Source organism: Suncus etruscus, chromosome 11 (genome assembly GCF_024139225.1).
Source record: "Suncus etruscus isolate mSunEtr1 chromosome 11, mSunEtr1.pri.cur, whole genome shotgun sequence".
NCBI classification, from domain to species: domain Eukaryota; kingdom Metazoa; phylum Chordata; class Mammalia; order Eulipotyphla; family Soricidae; genus Suncus; species Suncus etruscus.
Window position 1 is genome coordinate 106,189,466 of NC_064858.1, and position 27,143 is coordinate 106,216,608.

At 38.7% G+C, this 27,143-nt stretch overlaps 1 protein-coding gene across 4 annotated transcripts in view; it reads left to right on the plus strand.

Moving 5' to 3' along the window:
* ERC1 (ELKS/RAB6-interacting/CAST family member 1) overlaps positions 1–27,143 on the plus strand; it is a 434,994-nt gene that overhangs the window by 173,402 nt on the left and 234,449 nt on the right. For all 4 annotated transcript variants that reach the window (XR_007500261.1, XR_007500262.1, XM_049783202.1 and 1 more), the window contains one exon: positions 16,184–16,315. Coding sequence is in view for 2 of the 4 variants with exons in the window: in XM_049783202.1 (XP_049639159.1) it covers positions 16,184–16,315 (132 nt within the window). In the remaining 2 variants the exon portion in view is untranslated. The remainder of the gene's footprint in view (positions 1–16,183; positions 16,316–27,143) is intronic.

The following is a 27,143-nucleotide window of genomic DNA, read 5'->3' on the forward strand; positions in this document are numbered from 1 at the left end:
AGTCAGAAAAAGAGTGATTAACGTAGGAAGATCCGACTCACTGGTGGGACATAAGACATAAAAGATAGTTTGGTACTAATTCTCAAGACAGTTGAGGCAAGGTCCTGGAGGGCCAGTCCATGGTAAGAAGTGTGGCACAAACAGTGGGAAAGTGCAGTTAGGCAGAGAAGGGACCACTGTGACAGTGATAGTTGGGAATAATCACTCTGGGCAAGAACTAGGTGCTGAAAAGAGGTAAAGTGATATGCATGCTACCCTTTCAGTAACACTATTGCAAACCATAGTGTTAAAAAAGGAAAAAAAGACATGTAAAGAACACCCCCCCCCCCATTCACCAGTGCAGCATTCCCATCACCAATGTCCCAAATCTCCTTCCTCCCCACCCCAACCCTGCCTGTACTCTAGACAGGCTTTCTACTTTCCTCATTCATTCACATTGTTAGGATAGTTCTCAATGTAGTTATTTCTCTAACTGCACTCATCACTTTTTGTGGTGAGCTGAAACCCAAACACAACCGTGATTGTAATCAAAGTGCTTAAATAAAGATATTAACTTAAAAAGAGGAAAAAAGAAAATGAGAAAAAGAAGAGGGAGAAGAAAAATGTCTGCCACAGAGGCAGACATCTGGAAGGACATGAGGGAAATTTGGGACATTAGGGTGGGAAATGTGCACTGGTAAAGGGTATTGTACATTGTATGACTGAAACTTTAATGATGAACAACCTCGTAACTGTATCTATCACCATGATTTAATTATATAATCCATTATCATTTTTTTCTCTTTTGCCGACAGGTTAATAGTGGTTATTTCCTCCCATTTTTATTGCATGAACGTCTGATAGATGTAAAATAGTTCATTTTGTTTTAATTTGTTTTATAACTGCCATTAAAATTGAGGTGTATTTTTTTTTCCATGCCTTAAAGGGAAAAACGTGTCCATAGCGGGCCAAGATATCTCCAAGGGCCAGAATACATGTTTTGCACGTGAGAAATCTGGGTTGAATTCTGGGCACAGCAACAGTCCTCTGAGTACACTTGAGTGTAGCACAAACACAAATAAAAGAAGAAAACATGTCTAGACCTTTTTGGTTATTATTTCCTAAATCATACAGCTTAACAGCCATATTGTACATACCATTTACATTATAGTCTTATTTTTAAAAAATCTTAGAGATGGGCCACAGAGATAAATTAGTGTGTAGTAGTAGGTTTGATTTAAAAAAATTTTTTTTAATTTAAACACTGGTTACAAGGTTATTCATACTATAGGTTTTATTATCATAAATTTGGTTATGATTGAGTTACAGTGATATAATGTATAACAACCTTCACCAGTGCATGCATTTTCCACTACTAATGTTAACAGTTTTCCTCTCACCCTTCCTGATGCCCTCTTCCTTCCCACCGAGCCTCCCCTACCTGCCTTTGGGGGTAGGCCTTTTACTTCATGTGCTGAGTTCTGTGTACCATTTCTAATGAAGTGAACCAAGACATCTGAGAAAAATGATTTTTCATGGCTCGACAGGAAAGGAAGGAACACAAGAATCAGCATGGAGAAGCTTCTAATATGTGGCTATTTGACTAACCCTCAGAATGACATCATGAGTCTATACTAATGCAAATTAGTATGCAAATACATGAGTAAATAAGAGAGTACAAATATTTATTATAGATTGTTAGTAGGAATAGAAGGGAATCGTTTTTTTTAAGACAACCATGAAACAGACACCTCATTAATTATCGCAGATAAGATCTTCATTGTGAGAATTATTGGGTGAATGTTAGAGTAAAAGCTGGGTTTGATAGCTAGAGTGCCTCTCCAAAATATATATTAGCTAAAAAGGGAAGACTTGGTGAAGTCTCAGTGAAGGATCTAATCAATACCACCTTAAAATATTAGGGCCAATATTCTTAGAATGTCAGTCACAGGAAGAGTATATACTTAGCATGTATGAGGGTGCTCTGAGGAGATTTAGTTCCATTATTCTTAATAAAAAATTATGACCTGTTACAGATATAAGAAACCACTAAACAAATTCAAATTCTGAACTCTTGAGAGATATCAGTGATTAACAAGGTTTCCTAAGGCTGGAGTCATAGCACAATAGTAGGGCATTTGCCTTGCACATGGATGACAAAGGACAGACCCAAGTTCGATCACTGGTATCTCATATGATATTCTGAGCCTGCCAGGAGCATTTTCTGAGCACAGAGCCAGTAGTAACCCCTGAGCACTGCCGGGTGGGACCCAAAAACCAAAACAAAACCCAAGGTTTTCTAAGGAAAAACAATTTTTTTCAGCATGTTAAATATAATTAATGTGACTGTTCAACAAACAGTTGAACATACAGATTTGAAATGTAAAGAAATCTGTTTTACTTAAATTAATTTGAGAGATGAACTTAACGATTGTTTTGATATAATCTGAATTAAATATTGACAGAAGAACCTCGAGTAAAAAAACCCCTGGTAGTCCTCAACATTTAGAGATGTGGCAGAGGAGACAATGTAAAGAAACTGGAATGTAAATAAACTTTACAAACTTCTTTACAACAACGATGTAAAGAAAAGAAAAGGAACAGCATGGCTTCACAGAAGGCAAGGCATTTCCTCTAGAGATGGAGGAGGTCTGAGAAAGAAAAGGACAACATCTTGTCCTTTGTCTCTATAATCGTCAAGACAGTACGTCACATTCTCAGGCAAAGGCTGATAGACACTGTTCATTTGTGCCTTACTATCTTGGGATCATTAATAGTCTGATGTCCAGGGCCCGGAGAGATAGCACAGCGGCATTTGCCTGCAAGCAGCCAATCCAGGACCAAAGGTGGTTGGTTCGAATCCCGGTGTCCCATATGGTCCCCCATGCCTGCCAGGAGCTATTTCTGAGCAGACAGCCAGGAGGAACCCCTGAGCAATGCCGGGTGTGGCCCAAAAACCCAACCCCCCCAAAAAAAAGTCTGATGTCCAGATTCTCATTATGGACAGTTCTCTCTTGCTCACCAGTACTCACAGCCTCACTTAACCAGTATACACTGCTCCTCATGAGACTTTGGAAATGTCTTCTTAGGCTTGCGTACGACTATTTAAAGATTTTATTATATAAAAGTTAATTGAAGTGTTTCTTATATTAAAACCCACATTAAACTTGCTTTTCAAGCCCATGTTCTCCCTTTTGTGATTTTTGTTTTTGTTTTGGGCTACACCTGGCAATACTCAGGGCTGACCAGTGTCTGCACTCAGGAATTGCTCCTGATAGTGTTTGGGGTGATTGAACCTGCATGCAATCAGCTGCATGCAAGGCAAGTACCCTGCCACTGTACTATCGCTCCAGCCCAACACGTGTCATGCTTGCTTGTCTCTATGGTTTTTTGCTTGCTTATTTCTACCCTGGAGAGGCCTGTGTTCTCTCTTAAACACGTAGTTCTCTCTTTGTCTCTCCTCACGTCTTTCTAAATAAATTTCAATTAAAACTATCTTGCCTCATCCTCCCAAAAAAACTCTCACATTAAGTCTGTTTTACAGTTCCAACTTGATATTTACAAGTATCAGTCATGGATGATAAAATTAGTAAAGCAAGGGGTTATGAATGTAACCTAGGGGTAGAAATATGACAACCTGTATGATGTCTTGGAATTAATCCTCAGCATGGTTACTCCTGAACACAAGTGGTAGGTAGCTGAGCACTGCTGGGAGTGACTTGCTTTAACAGTAAAGGCAAAAATTATAAGCAGCTAAGAAAAATAATAAAGCAACGAGGTATATATTGGTGACATACATATTATTAAACTTAATTTCTCTTCTGGTACCTCTGTTGTTTATTCCATATTTAAATTTGCCAAATATTCTGCTTCCCTTACTCAAGAATTAGTATTAAAGTCCATTCTGAGTTACTTTATGAGTATTTCTGTTAGCTATACTTCACTTCAGCTGACTAAATCAGATTGAAAAATAATCTGTGGTTGTCTTCAGTAAGCATTTATGGAGTGTCTGTGATGGGCTAGTCACTTTGCTGAGTGCTGTGGGGATATAGAGATGAATAAGGAGTTTTTTTTCTCTTTTTGAATGTTATTATACGCTTAGTACAACATTGTTTAGTGCTGGATAAATTTTTAAAAAGTGTGTTTATGTTGCAATTCACAAGTAGTAAGCTGTCTGAAGAAATTGAGTAAATCACAATAGCGTGAACCTCCAGAATATTATATAGAAGAATAAGGTACTTGTCTGTGATATGGGGGTTTGACAACTCTTCTGTTGAATGCCTTCTCTCTTTTAAGGCTCAGATCAAATGTTCCCTCCTGTGTGAAGCCCGCCTACATCATCACAATTGGAATTCATTCTGCCCTCTGCTGTAGTCCCATTAGAGTTTCTCTTTGATTAGGCTCTTTTTTTCCCCTTAAGTTTGTATTATGTGCTGATTTGCGTGTTATTTCTCCTTATTCTTGAGTTTGGGACTCTTGTTTTGGCAGGCTGCCTTTGTTTATAAAATGACATGTAATGGTTTCAACTGAAAAGGTGGCAAGTACTCATTCAGGTACCTTGTTGTGACCTTCAAGTCTCCTATAAGTCAAACTATTTCATAATTTCTAATCTCAGCTTTAGGTAAGGTGCTTTTTGCTACACAAGTTGATAGTTTTGTGTCTCTATAATAGTTCATTTGTCTCCTAATCTGTCTTCTACTTATGTTGAATCTGTTTCTGTGGTTTTCCAGTTTCCCCACCTAAAGATGCTGCATTTGTTGTTTTATTATTGTCTTCTTCCTTGTTGCTTGGCCTCTGTGTTTAGTTACACTCTATTGTTTTATACTGTCCCGTGCATTGTTCTACAATTATTCCTATGTGGGCAATTATTTTTCTTTCCCCTTCTCATATAAGGCAGTTTATATCTAGCTATGTTAAGGGGTATATTTGAAGATATTTTAGCCTCTCTTAAATACTATTTACGTAGTTAATAATTCAGTGAAATTGTTATGAATAATAAAATTTGGAATTATTTAGTCACAAATTTTGGAAAACTGGTACTCTATTTACTAAGTGTTCATAACATATTAATGTATTGTATACATTATATACATTATACATAAGTAATAGATTTGTAACGATATATAAATTAGTAAGTAAATATGCTAAGGAACATTCTTCAAACTTTCATAAATGACCCTGTAAGCCCTTGCATGTTTTAACAAGAAGACATATTTCCTTAGTTAAGAATATTTTTACTGTATGTCATTTTATTCTTTCAGCACTAAGACTCATATTAGTCTTTTCAGGAAACTAAAAGTTTTGGTCACACTAACAAAGTAGAGTAGACAGACTTGAAGGACTCTTACTGGTTTAGTGCTTTGTTTTTATTTATAACTGAGATAAGTATCTGAATTTAACCTTGAGAGGGGTTCTGTCAGGGAGATTAATGGAACTGCTGAAAGAACATTGTGGCTGAGTCAGCCCTCCTGAGACCATGAATATTGAGAACAAAGTTCAAAGAAACAGAAAACAATGGAAATAGGGAGAGGGGGAAAGTAGATATTTCGGCATTTACTCTTTAATACACAGTGAAATATTTGTGTTTTTCATTAAAGTTTGATTTGATTTGCTTTATAAAAAGTTATTTTAGTGACTTTTTCTTCCTGAAATAAAGACTTTTTGGGGGGGTTTTCACATTGCTCATCAGAATGATCATTTAAGAAAACCTAAAAATTTTTAGATTGGCCTCTTTGTAGAAATAGTAAGTGATGTCTTACACTAATTTTTTTAAAAAAATAATATATTAATGTTCTTGTTTTTTTTTATATATTTTTTTTCCTAACTGGGTTAAACAAAAGTAGGAAAAAACAAAATTTTATTTACTAGAAAACAGGTCTTTTTGCCCTGTAGACATAGGTGAGTTTTCATTGTGTTGTCAAGAAACACTTAGTGGAATTAGAAATAATGAAAAGTGTTCATATAAATATTTCTATTTTTGTTTTGTTTTGTTTTGGGGCCACACCCTGTGGTGCTCAGGGGTTACTCCTGGCTGTCTGCTCAGAAACAGCTCCTGGCAGGCACGTGGGACACCAGGATTCGAACGAACCACCTTTGGTCCTGGATCGGCTGCTTGAAAGGCAAGCGCCACTGTGCTATCTCTCCGGGCCCCAAATATTTCTATTTTTACAGCCCTGTAGATAGTTGCTGAAATTAACTAGACAATGATGGTTAGATTCTGGTTTTTTTTTTTTTTTTTTGGTTTTTGGGCCACACCCGGCGGTGCTCAGGGGTTACTCCTGGCTGTCTGCTCAGAAATAGCTCCTGGCAGGCACGGGGGACCATATGGGACACTGGGATTCGAACCAACCACTTTTGGTCCTGGATCGGCTGCTTGCAAGGCAAACGCCGCTGTGCTATCTCTCCGGGCCCCAATGATGGTTAGATTCTACAGATGAAGCACTCATTCAAATTGTTGATATATGTGCTACTCAAACCGCTATATTTTTGCCATTAAAAAAAAAAGAAAAGCCAAACAGGTCTTAATATGATTTACTGGTAAGTAAAATTTGCAGTAGTTGAGCACTTCTTTGTAGATAGTTTTCTTTGACTAAAATTCAATTCCATTTGATAGCCAGAGAAATTTACAAAACATTTTTTAATAATACTAACGTGTAGTTTCCTAAGGATGAAGCTAGTCCTGTTGAATGGTTATTTGTAATCACATTCTTTGAACTTATTACAAGAATACTTCCCATAAAACTATGGGAGTTTTAAAATGAATGTTTGCCACTAAAATTCATATAAGTGGTTTTTCCTCAGGGAAGTGAAGGATTTGATCCCTTCCTTTGTGTTATTGTCAGAGCATCTCCTTCTCCTTAGTTTGCATTTGAAAAGTGAAGTCTCCAATAAGTCTTTATTTATTTATGAGAGAAAGTGGAAGCAGACTTATATATAGCCTGTTTGTCAAGACCTCGAAGGCAAGAGTCAACCTCTTACAGACCTCAACAGTTATTATTATTTTTTGGGGGGGTGAGGGATCATACCCAGCAGTACTCGGGATTACTCCTGGTTCTTCCCTCAGAAGTCACTCCTGGCAGGCACAGGGGACCATATGGGATGCCGGGATTCAAACCACCGTCCTTCTGCAGGCAAGGCAAATGCCCTACCTCCATGCTATCTCTCTGGCCCCAACAGTTATTATTTTAAGTGAAATATTATCTTTAGGATATTAGGTAAAGACTTTGAAAATATATGCTTCTATACTCTTTACAGACAGAGGGGACATCTAATGTCCTTCTCCAGATTTCTGATCCTCAATTACCAGATTTTCAAGATGAGAACCTGGACAGTCTATGTGGGCTCTGCAACAGTTATTTATATGAGTCATATTTTATGTGTATATGCTTTCATTTCTTTACTGAAATGCATCTGCTTTTGTTTTGATTCATATTTTTTAACATTTGAAACTATAAGAGCCCTAGTCTAATTTGAGCTGATATTTGAAGAACTTTAAAGAAAAGAGGGAAGAAAAGGATCTTTACATTTTAACCCAAAGCATTTCCATAGAATAAACATAGCTGTTGTGCAACCAACTTTCCTTTGTGTTTGGCTAGCTTTCTTTGCTTAATATTAAGTTCATCAATGCATCTGGCTTCAATTCTTTTTCCCCCACCAAGCATCTGAACAGTTGGTAATTGAATTCTGACATGTTGAATGATTTTAATGAAATCTTCTGTGTGTGTATATGTGCTTGGGGGATGTGAGCGAGATAGGAAGAATAAGCAGTGGGATAGAGAGCAATAAAGAATTACTGTCTCTTTGCATTAAGGATAATGGATAGCAGTTAACACGAAATGTCTTTCAGGCCATGTTAAAGTTTCTCTTGTAAGTGGTGTTTACTCCCAAGGAAATAGCTCTTACTATTAACCAAAATAACATGTCAGGGTTGGGAAAGGGCTAAGTGAATGAGGAGACTGTTACCTTCAATAATCCATGTGAAATCTCCAGTGGCCTTCCTACCATTGAAAAGGGGAAAAGCTTATTAATAAGGTCAGTGATCTCTTTTGCTCTTAATACTATTGAACGTTTTATTTTCGATGATGAATGAGGTATTTAAAGAGAATAAAAATTAAATTTCAAATGCTGGTTTTCTTATTGTCTTTCTAAATCTTTTTTGAAAGAAAAGCAGCGGAGACTAAAAACACACAGTTGCACTCTTCTCTAGCTTGGTATTGGCAGAACTGAGCTGGAAGCCAAGTTCCGAGTGAGTGGTACTTTGGGGTTTGCTAAAGGATTCTGTCTTGTTCCTTTGTCTGAATAAAGTTATAGTTACGGCTGTAAGAGTTTTGTCTCAGTCTCATTTGAATATAAGAATCTTATTAGATAGTCTTAGGAGATAAGACTGATTCTTCTGTAGCTTATGATTTTCTCCTTTTTTCATCTACCAAGAAACTAGTCACGCAAACCTATTGCTTTGAATTCCTATTCATTCATTCATTCGTTTATTTATTTATTTGTTTGTTTGTTTTGGGGCCACACCCATTCACGCTCAGGGGCTACTCCTGGCTGTGCTCTCAGAAATCGATCCTGGCTTGTGGGACACTGGGATCAAACCGAAGTCTGTCCTAGGCTAGCACTTGCAAGGCAGATGCCTTACCTCTAGCGCCACCACTCCGGCCCCTTTGAATTCCTTTTTATTCTGTAAATTAAGTGTTTTCATGTGATCTCAGTTAATAAATATACTTGACATAATAAGTAGGCTTTGATACTTTATTTAGTAGTAAGAAACTGGGTTTTTGTTTTGATGAAGACAGACTTAATTCACAGCAGTTGAAGCAAAATTCTACAAGTGTTGGGTTTTGTTTTGTTTCTAAATCTTATTTATCTATTTTTTGGTTTTTGGGTCACACCTGGCAGCACTCAGGGTTTTACGCTCAGAAACCACTCCTGGCAAGCTCGGGGACCATATGGAATGCCAGGATTTGATCCACTGTTCCTCTGCATGAAAGGCAAATACCCTACCTCCATGCTATCTCTGGCTCCACAGTGCTGGTTTTTTTGTTTTTGTTTTTGTTTTTGCTTTTATATTTTTGTTTGTTTTTATTTGTTTTTGGGCCACACCCATTGATGAAGTCAGGGCTTACTCCTTACTCTTCACTCAGTGACCACTCCTACTGTGACTCGGGACCATGTAGAGTGTTGGGGATTTGAACCTGGGTAGGGCACATGCAAGGCAAGCACCAATACTGTATTATTGCTCTAGCCTCCTACACATAGTTGCTTTTATTGTTAAGTGCTAATGATCTATTTAAGATGGTAAAACTTAGTATATTACTGCTACCAGAGCCATTGATTGGTCTGTAGACAGAGAAAGTGCAGGTCTAAATTTGGGTTTACCTGGATTGGTTGAGCAGAGTCTATTATCCAAGTTAAATAGACAAATGAAAAATCAAGCCTCTTTTTTACTTAATGTATTTCTTCAATACTCCCAACTCAATGCTGTAAAGCAGTGAAAACTCAAAAAAAAATTAACTAAACACTCCAAATAATTATTTCTAATCTCCAATTTTAAATTAGACTGTCTAAATTTTTTTGTTATCTGTCTCTCCTTTTCTACTTCTGAAGTATAATTATAATGAAACCTCTTGAGGGAACCAGAGTTAAAGAGGGTTTTTTACTCTTTGGGAGACTAACAAGATTATGCTTATATTTTCTTTGAGTGAATTGACTCCTAAAAGAAATGAGCTTCACTAAAATGTAAGGATTAAGCTATTGTATGATAGATAATTATAGGGTGGTATAATTTAGAGTGGACCAGTGCATGATCCTTAGCACACAGGTCTGTGAGTACCACAATGAATGTGACTCCCACCAATGTGGCACCGGCAGGATCGCATCAAATGTTTGAACGTGGCAATCAAGTATGGGCCATGCCTAAGTGTGTGACACACCCAGACATCATGGCAGCTATAGCAGCACAGGATAGGAAAGGGCCCCCTTTTCCATGAGTGCCCGCTTTTCACCTGAGAATTGCAGGATAGGTGAGCATAGCCAGAAATATCTCATTTCATTATGTGGTGGTTTTCTCGATTCTTTCTTGGTCATTTGCATCCACAAATCTTTTACTATGGCCAGATTTTCCAAAACCTTCACATTCAGTCATACAACAACCCTCTCTGGGTGTGATCCACAGACTATTTATTTTAGTTCTAAAATTTTTTATTGAGGTTCTGTGATATATAATGCTATTATTGATGATCTTTCCTTGAACATAATTCCAACACCATGTTTATCACCAGTGTACCTGGTTTTCTCCCCTATGGGCCCCACTGCCTCTTTGTTCAAACCCTTTCCTACAATTTTACGGATCTTTCACTCTTACATCTTTCTGAGAGACGCTCTTAAATTGTTCTGTAAACTTTCTTATTTAGTTGTTAGTTCTTTTCTTCTTTTCATGGGGAATTAGATTTCTTTTACACAGATGGTACTTTTCCTTTCTATATTTATCAAGATTGGCATTGCGTTGAAGGCACATACTGTATTAATAGGATCATACCTCCTTTCCCTCCTTTCTTGTATTTTTGGTATTAGCTTGATGGTAACAATCACTTTCAAGACTGTTTTGTTGGACTTTTGTACACGTATTGGCCAATTTTTCCTTAAAATAGAAACATTCATCCAATATTGTGACTATGGTAACATACAGTATCCTTTCTTAAATAGCCGGAGGGAACCTATACATCACTTTTATTTCCTTGAAAACATTATTCCTCACACATTTCTGTTCTCTGCTCTCACTGTATTTTCCAGGCTTTCAGTCACTCTTGGGATTCTCTTCACCCCTCCCTCATGGATTGGGCCACTGTGGGTGGGATCCTCTATCTTTCTCTGTAGGTTTTCTACTTTAGTTAATAGAGCATGTCCTTTTTTGAAAGAGTTTATGAGGGGCCGGGCGGTGGCGCAAGAGGTAAGGTGCCTGCCTTGCCTGCGCTGGCCTTGGACGGACCGCGGTTCGATCCCCCGGCGTCCCATATGGTCCCCCAAGCCAGGAGCAACTTCTGAGCGCATAGCCAGGAGTAACCCCTGAGCGTTACCGGGTGTGGCCCAAAAACCAAAAAAAAAAAGAAAGAGTTTATGAAGAAAGCTTTTTTAAGGCTTTGTATCCTACCTTCCCATCTCATCAGTCATTTGGATATTAGACTTGAAATTAAGAAATTATCTTTCGGGCCCGGAGAGATAACACAGCGTTGTTTGCCTTGCAAGCAGCCGATCCAGGACCTAAGGTGGTTGGTTCGAATCCCGGTATTCCATTTGGTCCCCCGTGCCTGCCAGGAGCTATTTCTGAGCAGACAGCCAGGAGGAACCCCTGAGCACCGCCAGGTGTGGCTCAAAAACCAAAAACCAAAGGAAAAAAAAATTATCTTTCTTTCAAGGTCTTGAAGACATGATATTCATTACTTCTAGTTTTGGTATTGGTTTTAAAACTCTAACATCTTCCACTTTTAATTCATTCTGGGTAGTAAATTTTATTTTTAAACTTTTAAGGTCTTTTATTTTCTTTTATATCCTAAACCATTAAAAGGGAAGAAAGGAGATAGATAACTCAGTAGTAGGGTACATGCTATGTGTGAGCCCCTGGGTTTGATCCTTGAGACTTCTCCTAACAGTAGGCTCATGTTATAACTTTTTTTTTGGGGGGGGGGGGTTCCACAGCCAGCAGCACTCAGGGGCTACTTCAGGCTCTACGCTCAGAAGTCGCCCCGGGCAGGCTCATGGGACCACATGGGGTGCCGATTCGAACCACTATCCTTCTGCATGCAAGGCAAACACCCTACCTCCATGCTATCTCTCCGGCCCCTCATGTTATAACTTAAACATACACAGAGAATGTACTTTATTAAATGTATAAGAACAAAATAGGATATATAACTTATATAAAAACAGATTTTTCAGTGTTTCAGGGCACCAGTCTTTATAGAACCTGTTCTATTTATTTCTGGCATTGGCTTACTATTTTATTAAATTAAGTAGATTAAATATGTTTTACAATACAGAGTAACTTTCTTGTCTTATAGCAGACTTCTTTTGTTCATTTTGTTTTGGGGCATACCTGGCTGTCAGCTCAGGGGTTACACTTTGTAGGGTTCAGGGGTTTATATATGGTGTCAGGGGCTCAACCCAATTGCCTGCAGCCACACATATGCGGGTAGTTACCCTAATCTCTATCTTATCTTCTCAGATATACCCAAACAGATTTTTGTTAGGAATCCAAAAATAAAATTCCCCAAATAAAATAATCACCCAACAGATTTTTGTTAGGAATCCAAAAATAAAAATTTTATTCACTTGGTAGAATAAGTATTTATGTATTGACTTAGATGATGAAGGTAACAAAGATATGGTTTTATTCTTTGGTTATTCCTCTAATTTAATTATTTCCTTAGAGTAAATTGCCTAATGACTGAGTTTTACATTGAGGTGTTATATTAACTTATGATACCTCATGAATATTTTAAAGTTTTCTTTTCCTTTTTATACATGGCTTCACTTGACTTTTGTTCTTTGTCTATACTCTAAAGATTTTGAATCAAAATCGACACTATTCTAGAACTCTTAATAGCCTTGTTATATACAAAACACATTTGATTGATGAGTTTTGTTTTTGTTTTTTTGGTTTATGGGCCACACCCATTTAACACTCAGGGGTTACTCCTGGCTATGCACTCAGAAATCGCCCCTGGCTTGGGGGGACCATATGGGATGCCAGGGGTTCGAACCACGGTCCGTCCTACGCTAGCGCTTGCAAGGCAGACACCCTACCTCTAGCGCCACCTTCCTGGCTCCCTGATTGATGAGTTTTAAGGAAACTTTCAGTACGAAAGTTTGCATCGATCATCTTCACTGTGTTAAAAGTTCTAAAAATATGCTTTAGGGCCAGAACTGTTGTTCAAGTGGTAGAATAGAGGCTCTTGCATGTGTGTGCCCCTTTGGCTCAGTCCCTGACATACCAGCCCTTCATTCTCCATCCATGCTAAGTATCACCAGGTGTGGACCAGACTAGTGGGCAACTAATAAATAATAAAATGATAATGTACTGTTATTACTACTGCTATTAGTAGTAATTTATACTAATAAAGTCACGTGTTTGTTTTTAGTCCATATAGAATTCTAGATTAAAACAGTTCACTTGGAATTATTTAGAGTAACTTTTCAATTTATAGGATAACTGAAACCAGTCTGGAGATCACAAAAGCATTTTAAAAATGAAGGATACATGGGACAGATAAATAGATGGATAGGGCATTTGCCTTGCATGCAGCTGACCTGGGCTCAATCTTTGGTACCCTGAACCTCATAAAAATGATTCCTGAGCAGAATCAGGAATACTGCAGGATGTGCCTCTCAAACTCCACTCCCTGCCCAGGTAGGATAAAACCAGACTCAGCAAAAGCCCAGTACTAGGTTTTTCACAAGTTCATGGTGAAGAACATTAGTGAAATTTTTATTTTTTAGATATACAACAGTTTGAAATGTAGAAGCCCATGTTAATACAAATGTAAATTATTCACTAGAAGATATGGGAGCATGAAACTAATTTTTCATATAATTCTTTTTCTTTTTGGTTTTGGGTTTTGGGTTTTGGGTCACACCCGGCCTTGCTCAGGAGTTACTCCTGGCTCTACACTCAGAATTGCTCTTGGCAGGCTCCGGGGACCATGTGAGATGCGAGGATTCGAACCACCATCCTTCTGCATGCAATGCAAATGCTCCACCTCCATGCTATCTCTCTGGCCCCTCATATAATTCTTGTATTTTCTTTCAGTCAAGAAATGTCTTCCTGGGGCTGGGGAGATACCATAGCGGTGTTTGCCTTGCAAGCAACCGATCCAGGACCTAAGGTGGTTGGTTTGAATCACGGCATCCCATATGGTCCCCCGTGGCTGCCAGGAGCTATTTCTGAGCAGATAGCCAGGAGTAACCCCTGAGCTTTGCTGGGTGTGGCCCAAAAACCAAAAGAAAAAAAAATTCATTCCCTCCCTCCCTCCCTCCCTCCCTCCCTCCCTCCCTCCCTCCCTCCCTCCCTCCCTCTCTCCCTCCCCCCCCTCCCTCTCTCTCCTTTTTTTGGTTTTGGGCCACACTCAACAGCAATTGGGTTATTCCTGACTCTGTGCTCAGAAATCACTCTCGGCAGGCTCAAGAGACCATATGGGATCGAACCCGGGTCAGCTGTGTGCAAACCAAACCCCTGCCTGCTATTTTATCATTTTGGTCTTCCGTCTTTATTTTACTATATTTCTCGTGTGTCTCTCTCATTCTTTTGGAGCCAAATCCTGATTCTTACTCCTGGTTCTGCACTTGAGAATCACTCCTAGTGGGTGGTGCTCAGGAGACCTTATGTATTGATGCCAGGAATTGATCCTGGTTGGCCATATGCAGGGCAAGTACTTTACCCACCATACTATTTCTCCAGTCCCAAAGAATATTTTTTTTATAGAGTGCTAACCTTTCCTATAGAAAACAGAACCTTTCTTATGACAGTAACAATATTGTATATATTATCTCTGAGAATGAAGACAAATCCATTAATGAAGATAACAAGATATTACTAAACTTAAATTTTTTAAAAAATTTAAATATCTTTATTTAAGCACCATGATTAAAAACATGTTTGTAGTTGGGTTTTAGTTATAAAAAAAGAGCCCCTGCCTTCACCAGTGCAACTTTCCCACTACTAATGCCCCCAAATTTCTCCTCCCCCTCCTTTTGCCTGTATTCAAGATAAAAATTCTATTTTCTCTCACTATGTTAGGTTTTTAAAGTCTCACTTTATAATTGAATAAAAATAAAGGCCCAAAATATCTATCCACTTTTTACTAGGAAGTATGTTAAGTAAACAATACCAATATTGAGCTGAGAGATAGCATAGCGGTAGGGCGTTTGCCTTGCATGCAGCCAATCTGGGAGGGAACCGTTTTGATTTCTGGCATCCCATATGGTCCCCCAGGCTGCCAGGGATGATTTCTGAGTGCAGAATCAGGAATAACCCCTGAGCACCACTGGGTATGGCCCAAAAACCAACCAACCAACCAACCAACCAACCAACCAACCAACCAACCAACCAACCAACCAACCAACTAATCAATCAATCAATAAAATTCTTTATAAAAAAAATACCAGTACTTCCAAAACAGAAGCATAAAAAACTGACTTTGACAGATTCCATGCTAATGTTTCAGAAGACAAATTATTATTAAAGACCTTCTTGTTCCTTGCTTATAAATGTGAAGCACAGTATAGTTAAATAAGAATTGTTTGGATAAAGAAAGAAGCAAAATGTTTTTGATTTTTTGCTGATGGCAATATTTTGAAAGTTGGGGAAAATGGTTAATCAAATCTGTTTCACTTTATTATTTATTAAAGGTAGTATTTTATTTATCTTCTAATTCCATTAGAATGTAAGGGAAAATGTTCATAATAACATGATGAATTTCATTCTTCATTCCACTTAAACGCTGCTTCTTCATTTAACCTTCTTGTTTTGAGTTCAACTTACAGGATCTTCACATCCTATAGGGGATTGTCTTTCTGACAGAAACATTTACTTTATCCAAAGTTAGTTAAAGTTGTGTATCAGTATAGGATAGGTGGCAATTATTTCCCTAACTAAATTACTCATCTTTAACCAGTCAGATCAATCATTTGTACCAGTTTTCATTTTCAGTATTTTAAATAAGAGATTAAGAGCAGATGCTGCCTTTTAAAAGTTTGCTAGGAACTACAGTTATCTGTCTGAAGGCTAGAATCTGAAAGACCAATCTGTGTGCTTATTTTCACCTAAGCTTAACATGGCAGAGAAAAACAGTGTTTTGATATTCAGCCCAGTTATTGTGACTTCATCAGAATTGGCTTAGATAGCTGTTCCCAATTTTGTCTTTTTAAATAATCAAAGCTTTGCTGCTTAAGCTGCCTCACACAAGCAGTTTCTTTCTCTATATCTTATATGGAGACCTAGTTCATCATCTATTTTTCTTGCTTTACTAACCTCACCCTTGGCTCTTACTATACTTCTTCAGCTGCCTTGCTTCTCTCTTCCTTGTTCTTTTCTTGGCGACACTATCTTTTTGGCCTGTTTACTTCTGCAAGGAAGTTTTTTCAATTAGCAGAGAGCCCTTTCTAGTTAAACTAATTAGTCTACTTCACCTAGTCTTCCATCATTTTCCAGGACAGTCTCCGTAAGAAGGATGACAGAATCGAAGAACTGGAAGAGGCACTAAGAGAAAGTGTCCAGATAACCGCAGAGCGAGAAATGGTGCTAGCACAAGAGGAATCAGCCAGAACCAATGCTGAAAAACAGGTCTGCGATTTTATACAGTTACTGGCAGTGTGGCTGGTACAGCATTAAATAAACAGTAGGTGCAACCCAATCAGTAGGGTTTAGGAAAAATGTACATCATAAATCAGGTTTCAAGAACTCACCATCAGCTGTAAGTATTTAGACTTTAGAATTAGAGTGTAGTCGCATTAAGTAATAGTGCATATTAATGGAAATGTTTCTGTGTTAAGTTTCTAGCCAATTTTAAATATATATGTAGTATTTATCATGGATCTGATGAGATGAAATGGGACATTTCAAGACGGGGTACAACTCTGCTTTTACGGTGAATACAAGAAAACAGTAACTTAGTGATTGTGGTGTTAATTTTAACCAGCAAATTATGAAGGTACAAGTGCAAAGTGCAAAGATTGTAGGTATAATAACACTTGAAAGCCTCAAATCATACTTCTCAACCTTGAGATCACTTTGATTGTTGTTGATGGTGGTATTTTTTGGGCATTTTTCTACATATTTTTATATACCAATTCTCGCTTTAATTCTTTCGTTGCAGTGTTCATAAATGAATATATTTATTATAAGTATAGAGATGAATATATTTGGAAACTTAATTATAATATATTGATAAAATATTTAAAGAAGTTTATACATTTATTTAGAAGACGTGAGTTCAGAAATAGTTCTTCCAGGTGAGGTTCATGTCTAGATTTCCAACAGTGTGGTTTAAGATTTGATTCCTCTCACAAGATCACAAAGGCTCAAGATTTCCATTTTCTTTCTTTTCTTTTCTTTTCTTTTCTTTTCTTTTCTTTTCTTTTCTTTTCTTTTCTTTTCTTTTCTTTTCTTTTCTTTTCTTTTCTTTTCTTTTCTTTTCTTTTCTTTTCTTTTCTTTCTTTTTTTGGTTTTTGGGTCACACCTGGCAGTGCTCAGGGGTTAATCCTGGCTGTATGCTCAGAAATTCCTCCTGGCAGGCTCGGGGGACCATATGGTATGCCGGGATTCGAACCACCGTCCTCCTGCGTCTAAGGCAAACGCCTTACTGCTGTGCTATCTCTCTTGCCCCAAGAATCCCATTTTCTCAGTGATCCTTCCTCCCTCTCTTTCTCTCTCCTTCCCTCTGTCCCTCTACAGACAACAATATTCACAAGTTACTCCTGTCTCTGCATTCAGGACTTATTCCTGGCAGTACTTGGGGAACATACGAGATGCTGTGGATCAAACTCGGTTCCACCAAATGCAATGCAAATGCTATATTCCTTGTACTGTCGTCTGGCCCACAGTGATTATTTCTATTCCATTTTTTAAAATTGAGTTTATTGCTTGAGGTTTGGTGATTTCCAGTACTGTAATTGGTCATTTCCACTTAGGTGCCCACCTCCCTTCTTCAAGGACCCCAACTTTCTTCTCTTCAAACAACCCCCTCCCTCTGTTATGTGGATCAATTCACCTGTTGTGTTTATTGCCTTTGTCTCTTTGTTACTACCTTGTGGTATATGTTTATGGTTCACATATATCATCATTATATATCTCTCCCTTTCCTTCTGATAGACTTCACTTAGCAAATTATCCTCCTTTTCCATTTCTTTGCTAGAGAAACATATGCTAAATAAGTGAAAAAAGGTGTTCATGAGAGGTAATGTGAATTTTGTGAGGGGTTGTTTTCAAACCATCAGTGTTCTTGTGAGGTAAGGTACTGTATTAATTGCCACATTAACCCTCTATACACAAGGATATATTTTGTTTCATGTTAATAGAGAACTGAAGAGAACCCAACACTTTTTAATAAAACCCTGAGAAACTTCATCTTTTTATGTGTGAGCACTTTTCAGTGCTTTCTTACAAAATACCTTATTCACTTTCTTTTTGAATATTTTTTGTTTTTTGTTTTGTTTTGTTTTTCGGGCCACACCCATTTGATGCTCAGGGGTTACTCCTGGCTAAGTGCTCAGAAAATGCCCCTGGCTTGGGGGGACCATATGGGACGCCGGGGCATCAAACCGCGGTCCTTCCTTGGCTAGCACTTGCAAGGCAGACACCTTACCTCTAGCGCCACCTCGCCGGCCCCATCTTTTTGAATATTTTTTTTTAACGTATAATAAAAAATTTGGATAGTAAAGAGCTTCAAAGAAAGGATAGGGACAGCATTTTTGTAGGATAAAGGTTGTACCTTTGTAAATATCCTTTGTTTCATTTTCAAAATGTCCCCAGTTTGTCTTTCTCAGAAGATTTTCCTTAGCTTCTGGAGCATCACTCACTATAACGATTACCTATCTGCATATAAGTATACGGCGGGAGGAATTAATACATATAATTACAAAGAAAATAAAAATAGGGTATATAGTTTATTATAGTTTTAGGTCTTGTTTTTTTATTTGTTTGTTTTAGGGAGTGCTCAGGGCTCAGTCCTAGTAGGGATTAGAGGACCATATCGAGTATTCAAGATTAACCTCAGGTTGGTCGAGTGCATAGCACCCTGCCTGCTGTATTCTCTCTCCAACTTTCTTACATGTTTTTTCAAGCTATTGCCATGTGAAATTGTTATGATTTGTATTTTTTAATACTTATTTATAATTTTCATTTCAGGTCTATATAGTTATTTACAAAATATTAAGCAGAAAGTACTAAGTTCCTTTACACTTTTTCCAATTTCTATTTTTTAATAAATATCTTGCCACTTGTTAAAGCTGATGAGCCAGTTTTGATGCAGTATTAGTTTATTGTTTGCATTTTATTTTACTCTTAGGGATATAGTTTTAGTGGGTTTGGACCAAATATATAATCTTATGTATACTTCATTTATAGTATTACAGAATAGTTTTCTTTAAAAAAAAAAATAAAGAATAGTTTTCTTTAAAAAAAAAAATCTAGGCTGCATCTATTCATCTTTATCTCCCAACTTCTGGAATTTTCCTTTACCTCTGTAGTTTTATCTTTTCACAGTGTCATATCATTGAAACTATATATTTTGTAGCTTTTTTATTTAGCCACTGCACTCAAAGTTCTTCAATTTTATGGGGTTGGAGCAGAGCACAGCAGGTAGGGCATTTCCCTTGCACACGGCCAATCCGAGTTCAATTCCCAGCATCACTATGGTCCCCTGAGCCTGCCAGGAGCCATTTTTGAATGCAGCGTCAGTAGTATCGCCTGAACACTGCTAGGTATGTCCCCAAGACAGACAACAACAACAGCAACAACAACAACAACAACAACAACAAAACCAATCAAAAAACTTCAAACAAACGAAAGTTCTTCAGTTTCTTTTATGGTTTGATAGGCCATTTTGTTTTTTCTTTGAATAATCAATTTATTGAATGAATGTGCCAGTTTATTTTATCAGCTCTTGAATAACATCTTGATTGCATACAATTTTGGAAAATAATGAATAAAAATTTTTATAAGCAACCATGTGCAAGTTCTTGGATGAACATTGTATTTTTAATTCTGTTAAATAACTACCTGAGGTTATGATTGTTGAATTCTATGGGAAGACTGTATTTAACTTTGTAGGAAGCTGCCAAACTCTTCCAAGTGGTTATATATAATTTGCTTTTAATTGCATGCCTTTTCTTTCTCGCCTTATTATTTATCTTGTTTTCCACCATTCTGCTCCTCATTGCCTTTCTGAAGCTGCAGAGTGAAATAATGCAGGAGACCAGCCATTTGGGCTTTCAGTGGTTTAAGGTATGAAGAAATTGCCTTTATGTTTGTACTTCAGAACCCATATTACCTTCACCCACTGTTCCTTCTTCCTCTCATCTTCTCTTCTCCATTTTTTTTGTCTTCTAACCCCACCATTAATTTTTCTTATATGTGTTCATTGTATTCACCTAGGTAATTTACAGTTATTTGTTTGAAATGCCTTTAAGTTGGTGACAGTTTTGTTGGCTAAGAGTATATCATGTTATATTAATTAGGTAATATTATAGTCATATTACTTAAGTCCAGAAATTAGTATCTGAAATGAAACTACTCCCAGAACTAGTAGGAAATTTTTCTGTCTCTTTTTATTATTTGTAGAACAAAGTATAATTATTTGGAAAGTGTATTTCTTATTAAAATTATTAACATTGGGCCACAACAATAGCACAGCGGGTAGAACGTTTGCCTTATATGCAGCCAACCTGGGTTCAATCCCTGGCATCCTATTTAGTCCCCTGAGCATGCCAGGAGTAACCTCCGAATGCTGCCAGGTGTGGCCCCAAAACAACAACAAAAATCATGAGCCTCTTGTTATGGAACAGGGAAAATTTCCACCGTAAAATATATTTTGTGTCTTGACTATATTATTTCAGGTCCCTTCTCAATTTATCCTGATCCTTAATGATCTGACACCCCAAATTGAGGCTATAAAATGTGTGTAATATTGTGTGTGCATCATTTACAGTATCACACAGAATAGTTTTCTTTAAAAGAAAAAACATAGCCTGGGCTGTGAGGGAAGATGCCTCTTAGCCACTGTTGGAAAGTTTAGAAATGAGTGTCTAATCCCTTGGGGGAAACCTCAGGGCTCCCTTTTTTCTTTCTTTCTTTTATTTCTTTATCCTTTTTCTACATTGGATTATCTTCTTCTGAAGTGTCTCATTGCTCAAGCTTTTGTATGTTTAGTGTTTTGCTGAATATGATAGTTCACCTTTATTTTTACTGAGTAGAAAAAAACTTGTTCTTAGAAATGCCCAGATGAGATGTAGAGCACAATATCTTTAGCAGCTGTGTTGTTGTGAACTAAAATAGCATCTAAAATAGCATGTCCTAAAGCAGGGGTCCTCAAACTTTTTAAACAGGGGGCCAGTTCACTGTCCCTTTTTTTGATAGGAATAAACCCTTCCTCCCTCCCTCCCCCCTCCCCTCCCCCTCCCCCTCCCCTCCCCTCCCCCTCCCTCCCTCCCTTTCTCCCTCCTTCCCTCCCTCCCCCCTCCTCCTCCTCCCTCCCTCCCTCCCTCCCTATCTCCCTTCCTTCCTCCCTTCTTCCTTCCTTCCTTCCTTCCTTCCTTCCTTCCTTCCTTCCTTCCTTCCTTCCTTCCTTCCTTCCTTCCTTCCTTCCTTCCTTCCTTCCTTCCTCCCTCCCTCCCTCCCTCCCTCCCTCCCTCCCTTCTTCCCTCCCTCCCTCCCTCCCTCCCTCCCTCCCTCCCTCCCTCCCTCCCTCCCTCCCTCCCTTCCTCCTTCCTTCCTTCCTTCCTTCCTTCCTTCCTTCCTTCCTTCCTTCCTTCCTTCCTTCCTTCCTTCCTTCCTTCCTTCCTTCTTGTTTAGCAGGAGGGCCATCCTGGATCAGCTGCATGCAAGACAAATGCCCTACCGCAGTATCATCTCTCTGGCCTCTAGGAATAAACCTTTCTATAAAGGCAAAGGCAAAGAACCCCCCCAATTAGGAGGAAATTAGTGTGGAACTAAGTCACAGAACTTTTTTTTGATCTTTTCAACAGTAATTATCATGCTCCTATCTTGACTAAAATGATAAACTCCATGTATTGGTCCCCTCTCCTCTTTGTGAACTCTTTTCACACACTTCAGTAGCTTCAATTCTGCAGTCTGCATCTAAGAGTCTGCTTTTTTTTTCTTTTCTTGTTAGTTTTTAGGCCACATCCCACAACACTCAGGGATGACTCCTGGCTCTGTGCTCAAAAATCGCTCCAAAATTCAGAGTCGGAGGCCATATGGGATGTCAGGGATTGTCCCAAGTCAGTGGTGTGCAAGGCAAATGCCCTACCTCTGTGCTATGACTCTAGCCCCAAGTCTGATTTTTTATTTATTTATTTATTTATTTATTTATTTATTTATTTATTTATTTATTTATTTATTTATGAGGGGCACACCCGGCGGCACTCAGGGGTCATTTCTAGCTCTACGCCCAGAAATTGTTCCTGGCAGGTTTGTGGGACTGCATGGGATGCCGGGATTCGAACCACCGTCCTTCAGCATGTAAGGCAAACGCCCTATCTCCATGCTATCTCTCTGGCCCTGATTTTTCTTATTTTCTTTGTTTCTTTCTAATTCTACAAGTTTGTAGGTTTTTAAACTCTATTTGAATTTTCAAAACTATGATTTCCAGTATTAAGATCATTTCAACAACATCCAAGTGATCTGAATATAATTTTAAGAATAGGAGGACAGGAATGTATCAAGAATAGAGAGGCCCATAGAAAGCTTCCTGAACTGATGTGGTTAATATTTACAGTGCATCTTTTTTTTTCATTTTTGGAGGATTAATTTGGGGCTACATCCAATGATGCTCAGAGCTTATTCCTTGTTCTGCACTCAGGGATCACTGAGCTGTGCTTGGAGAATCGAACCCATATAAGCTGTGTGCAAGGCAAGCATCCTGCTCACTTTACTGTCTCTCTGACCCCTCTAAACTGAATCCTAAGAAGAAATAATCAGAGAATTTGAAGGCTATTTAACATATTCTTTGTGGAGTGATGAGTTCAGGAAGCTTCAGGAAACCTCCTAGTAGTAATAGTAACTGCATTTCAAAAGAAAAGGGTGATGTCTCTCTGACCCCTCTAAACTGAATCCTAAGAAGAAATAATCAGAGAATTTGAAGGCTATTTAACATATTCTTTGTGGAGTGATGAGTTCAGGAAGCTTCAGGAAACCTCCTAGTAGTAATAGTAACTGCATTTCAAAAGAAAAGGGTGATGGGGCCGAAGAGATGGTACATTAGTAAGATACTTGCCTTGTATATAATCAACACAGATTTGATCCCTGGTATTTCATCTGGTTCTTGAGCCCACTAGGAGTGATCCCTGAGTGCAGAACCAGAAGATAGCCCTGTTGTTTTCATCTCTGCTAAAAAAAAAAAAAGGAGGAAAGAAAAAGATGGTAAATGGCAAGCAAAAGAAAGATATGTAACAGTCAATTCATGCTATAACATGTCTTATGTTACAATCTGGAAAATTTTTGTGTGGGCCACACCCAGTGGTGCTTAGTACTTCTGACTCTGTGCTCAGAGGATCACTTTTGGCAGGATTCTAGGCCAAAAGTGGGTGTCAGTGCCATTATATGTGGTGCTGCAGATTGAACTCAAGTCAGCCATGTGGAAAGTAAGCACCTTAACCTAAGGAAAAAGCTTACCCACCCAAGTGGGTAAAGTGCTCTCTGACACAGCACTAAGGAAGCTTTAGATTATAGATAGAGGGGAACTATTTTAACACTTTAAGGAGATCTCGAACACTTACTTTTCATGAGTTTACTCACTCAACAGTACTTTATTTCTTCTTTTTTTTTTTTTAACAGTACTTTATTTCAGTGTCCTAGCTGTGGCTCTTTAAGCGATGACAGTTCACAGGGTTATATAGACAATTGAATGTGATAGTTGCATTTAATTGCAAATTATCACAAATTGCTATAAATGATAACAGGTTTTCTACACAAATTTTGGTGTTAGATTTTTTTTTGTTTGTGTTGTTTTTTGTTTGTTGGTTGGTTGGCTTTTGTTTGGAGGTTACACCCAGCAGCACTCCTGGCTCTAGGCTTAGAAATCAAGCCTGGCAGTCTCGAGGAACCATATGGGATGCTGGGGATCGAAACAAACACCCTAACCACTGGATCCGGGTCTCTGGTCTTAGAAAGTTTAAAATCCGGGCCTGGAGAGATAGCACAGCGGTGTTTGCCTTGCAAGCAGCCGATCCAGGACCAAAGGTGGTTGGTTCGAATCCCTGTGTCCCATATGGTCTCTTGTGCCTGTCAGGAGCTGTTTCTGAGCAGACAGCCAGGAGTAACCCCTGAGCACTACCGGGTGTGGTCCAAAAACCAAAAAAAAAAAAAAAAGAAAGTTTAAAATCCTCTCTAGATACAGTACTCAGGGAAGATTCTAAAGGTGGTAACTTTTTTTTTTTTTGGGGGGGGGGTCACACTTGGCAGCACTCAGGGGTTACTCCTAGCTCTATGCTTAGAAATCGCTTCTGGCAGGCTCAAGGGACCATATGGGATGCCAGGATTCAAACCACCCACCTTCTGCAAGTAAGGCAAATGCTATCTCTTCGGCCCCTAAAGGTGGTAACTTTTAATATGGGTCTGCTGCAATGAGAACTCCATCTTGGAAAGTCTTGGGCAGTTAGCAGTTCTGATGGTAGGGAGGTGGGAAAGAGCTGAGCATATGTGAGGAGTAGTGTGAGGGGAGGTTGGAAGTGGTGCTAAATATGCAGGTCTTGTGTAAGCAGTGGCAAGAATTGGGTGGGTTTTTTAAGAGAGCGCTACAAGTGATGAAAGAGGTTTAAGCTTGACATGATTTCCTCTGATGCCAGGCTGCCAATAAAAACAAGAGAATTTGACTGGTAATTAGGTAGCCCCAGCCAAGTCTTTAAACTGAGGCATACACATACCTGGAAATGTATGAACACACCATAACTTTTCAGCTTCCAACCACACTTTACCCTCAAATTCACCTGCCTAAAAAGGTACCTAAGATGTTTACACCCTCTTTTTCCCTTTTCCTCTCAGACAGTTGTGTGTATGTCATATGCACTAAAAATCTGAATATAACTTGGTCTTACAATGACCAGGGAATAATTGTAAATATTTCTGTTGAGAAAACGGGTGAGAAAAGTAAGCATGTTTTTTTAATTATTTTTAATTAATTTGAAGGACAGCTAATGAAATGGCCAGCAGATAGTAATTCTTTTTTTTTTTTTTTGGTTTTTGGGCCACACCCGGTTTTGCTCAGAGGTTACTCCTGGCTGTCTGCTCAGAAATAGCTCCTGGCAGGCACGGGGGACCATATGGGACACCGGGATTTGAACCAACCACCTTTGGTCCTGGATCAGCTGCTTGCAAGGCAAACGCCACTGTGCTATCTCTCCGGGAGATAGTAATTCTTAATGACTATGATGAGCTACTCTGTGATTTGGGGTCTGATAGTTCTCTAGGAGTACAAAGAATTTATTGGATTTTGTAAAATAAATTTTATTATTTCTGTCTCTATATGGTATTTCTTACACTTAAAGAAATGAAGCAGACCATAGAATTGATACCAAACCCCAAATTCTTTTAGAGCTGATATTCATAAAGGGACGTGAATAATAAAAACAAATTTTATTATTCTCATTAAGATAACTAACAATGGGGGGCTGGGTAGGTGGCGCTGGAGGTAAGGTATCTGCCTTGCAAGTGCTAGCCAAGGAAGGACCGCGGTTCGATCCCCCGGCGTCCCATATGGTCCCCCCAAGCCAGGGGCGATTTCTGAGCGCTTAGCCAGGAGTAACCCCTGAGCGTCAAGCGGGTATGGCCCAAAAACCAAAAAAAAAAAAAAAAAAAAAAAAAAGATAACTAACAATAAGATATGTTTTTGATAAATTTGTATTCTTTATTTTAAAATTGTTAATCTCTCAGGTCAGGAATAGGGTACAAAGGGTACCATATATAATAATCCCATAATCCTGGGATTCCATGTCCCAACCTCTGTATACCACTGGGTATGATTCCACAATTAAAAAATAGATATATTCTCCAAATACCTAATGCTTGGGTTTTAGTTTGGTATATGTAACTAGTGATTATAATAATAATAATAATACAGTTCCATGTAAGTATCAAGTGTAAATGTCTATTTTATTGAAGAATATAGATCATTCATAATCTAGTTTAAAATAATTTATATTATTTATAAAATTATATATAAATCAAAATCATGTTTTATTGTATACTTTTAAAATCTATTTTTAGGGACCAGAGTGATACCATAGCAGTAGGGCATTTGCCTTGCATGTGGCTGGCCCAGGACGGACACAGGTTTGATCCCTGGCATTCCATATGATTTCCCAAGCCAGGGGCGATTTCTGAGCACAGAGCCAGGAGTAACCCCTGAGCATCACCTGGTGTGGCCCCCCAAAAAATCTGTTTTAATATTTTTGGGGGGGGGGCCACACCCTGTGACGCTCAGGGGTTACTCCTGGCTATGCGCTCAGAAGTTGCTCCTGGCTTCTTGGGGGACCATATGGGGCGCCGGGGGATCGAACCGCGGTCCGTCCTAGGCTAGCGCAGGCAAGGCAGGCACCTTACCTCCAGCGCCACCGCTCGGCCCCCTGTTTTAATATTTTGTTAATATTTTTGTATCGGAATTGAATTCATGTGTCAAACATGTGCTCTATTGCTGAACGGTACTTCCAGTCCCTACTACATTTTTCTTTTTTTTTTTTTTTGGTTTTTGGGCCACACCCGGTAATGCTCAGAGGTTACTCCTGGCTATGTGCTTAGAAGTTGCTCCTGGCTTGGGGGACCATATGGGACGCCGGGGGATCGAACCGCGGTCTGTCCAAGGCTAGCGCAGGCAAGGCAGGCACCTTACCTTTAGCGCCACCGCCCGGCCCCCTACTACATTTTTCAAGAGAATATTGCTTTATCTTTTAAAACCATCTAAGCGGGATGGAGAAATAGGGGATGAAGTGCTTGTGGCCTACCTTGGCTCAATTGCTGGACTGCTTATGATCCCCCAGGCACTACCAGGAATGACCACTGAGCACCATAGGGCATGGCCAAAAAGTTGAAAACTGGGAAATAAAAGAACAAAAACAAATTCCTAAGTGGACTGGGGATGTGACTTAGTGATAGCATGTGACCCACTCTCACATATGTTCTCTCTCTCTCTCTTTCTCTCTTTCTCTCTCTCTCTGTCTCTCACACACACACACTATAATAAAATTTAAACCAAATCTCTTAAACCATAATAAAATTAAACTTAGATAGCTAAAAATGTAATGCCGTTGCAAGCCTTTAAACTTAAAAATTGTGAAATGAATTAGATTGCAAGTACAAATGATTGCTGTAAAAAAGTTTTTGATATATCAGCACACTTAGAAAAAGACTTCAAAGCTAAGTAAGAGATTGAGCAGATTAGGCAGTGGGCCAAGTCATTATG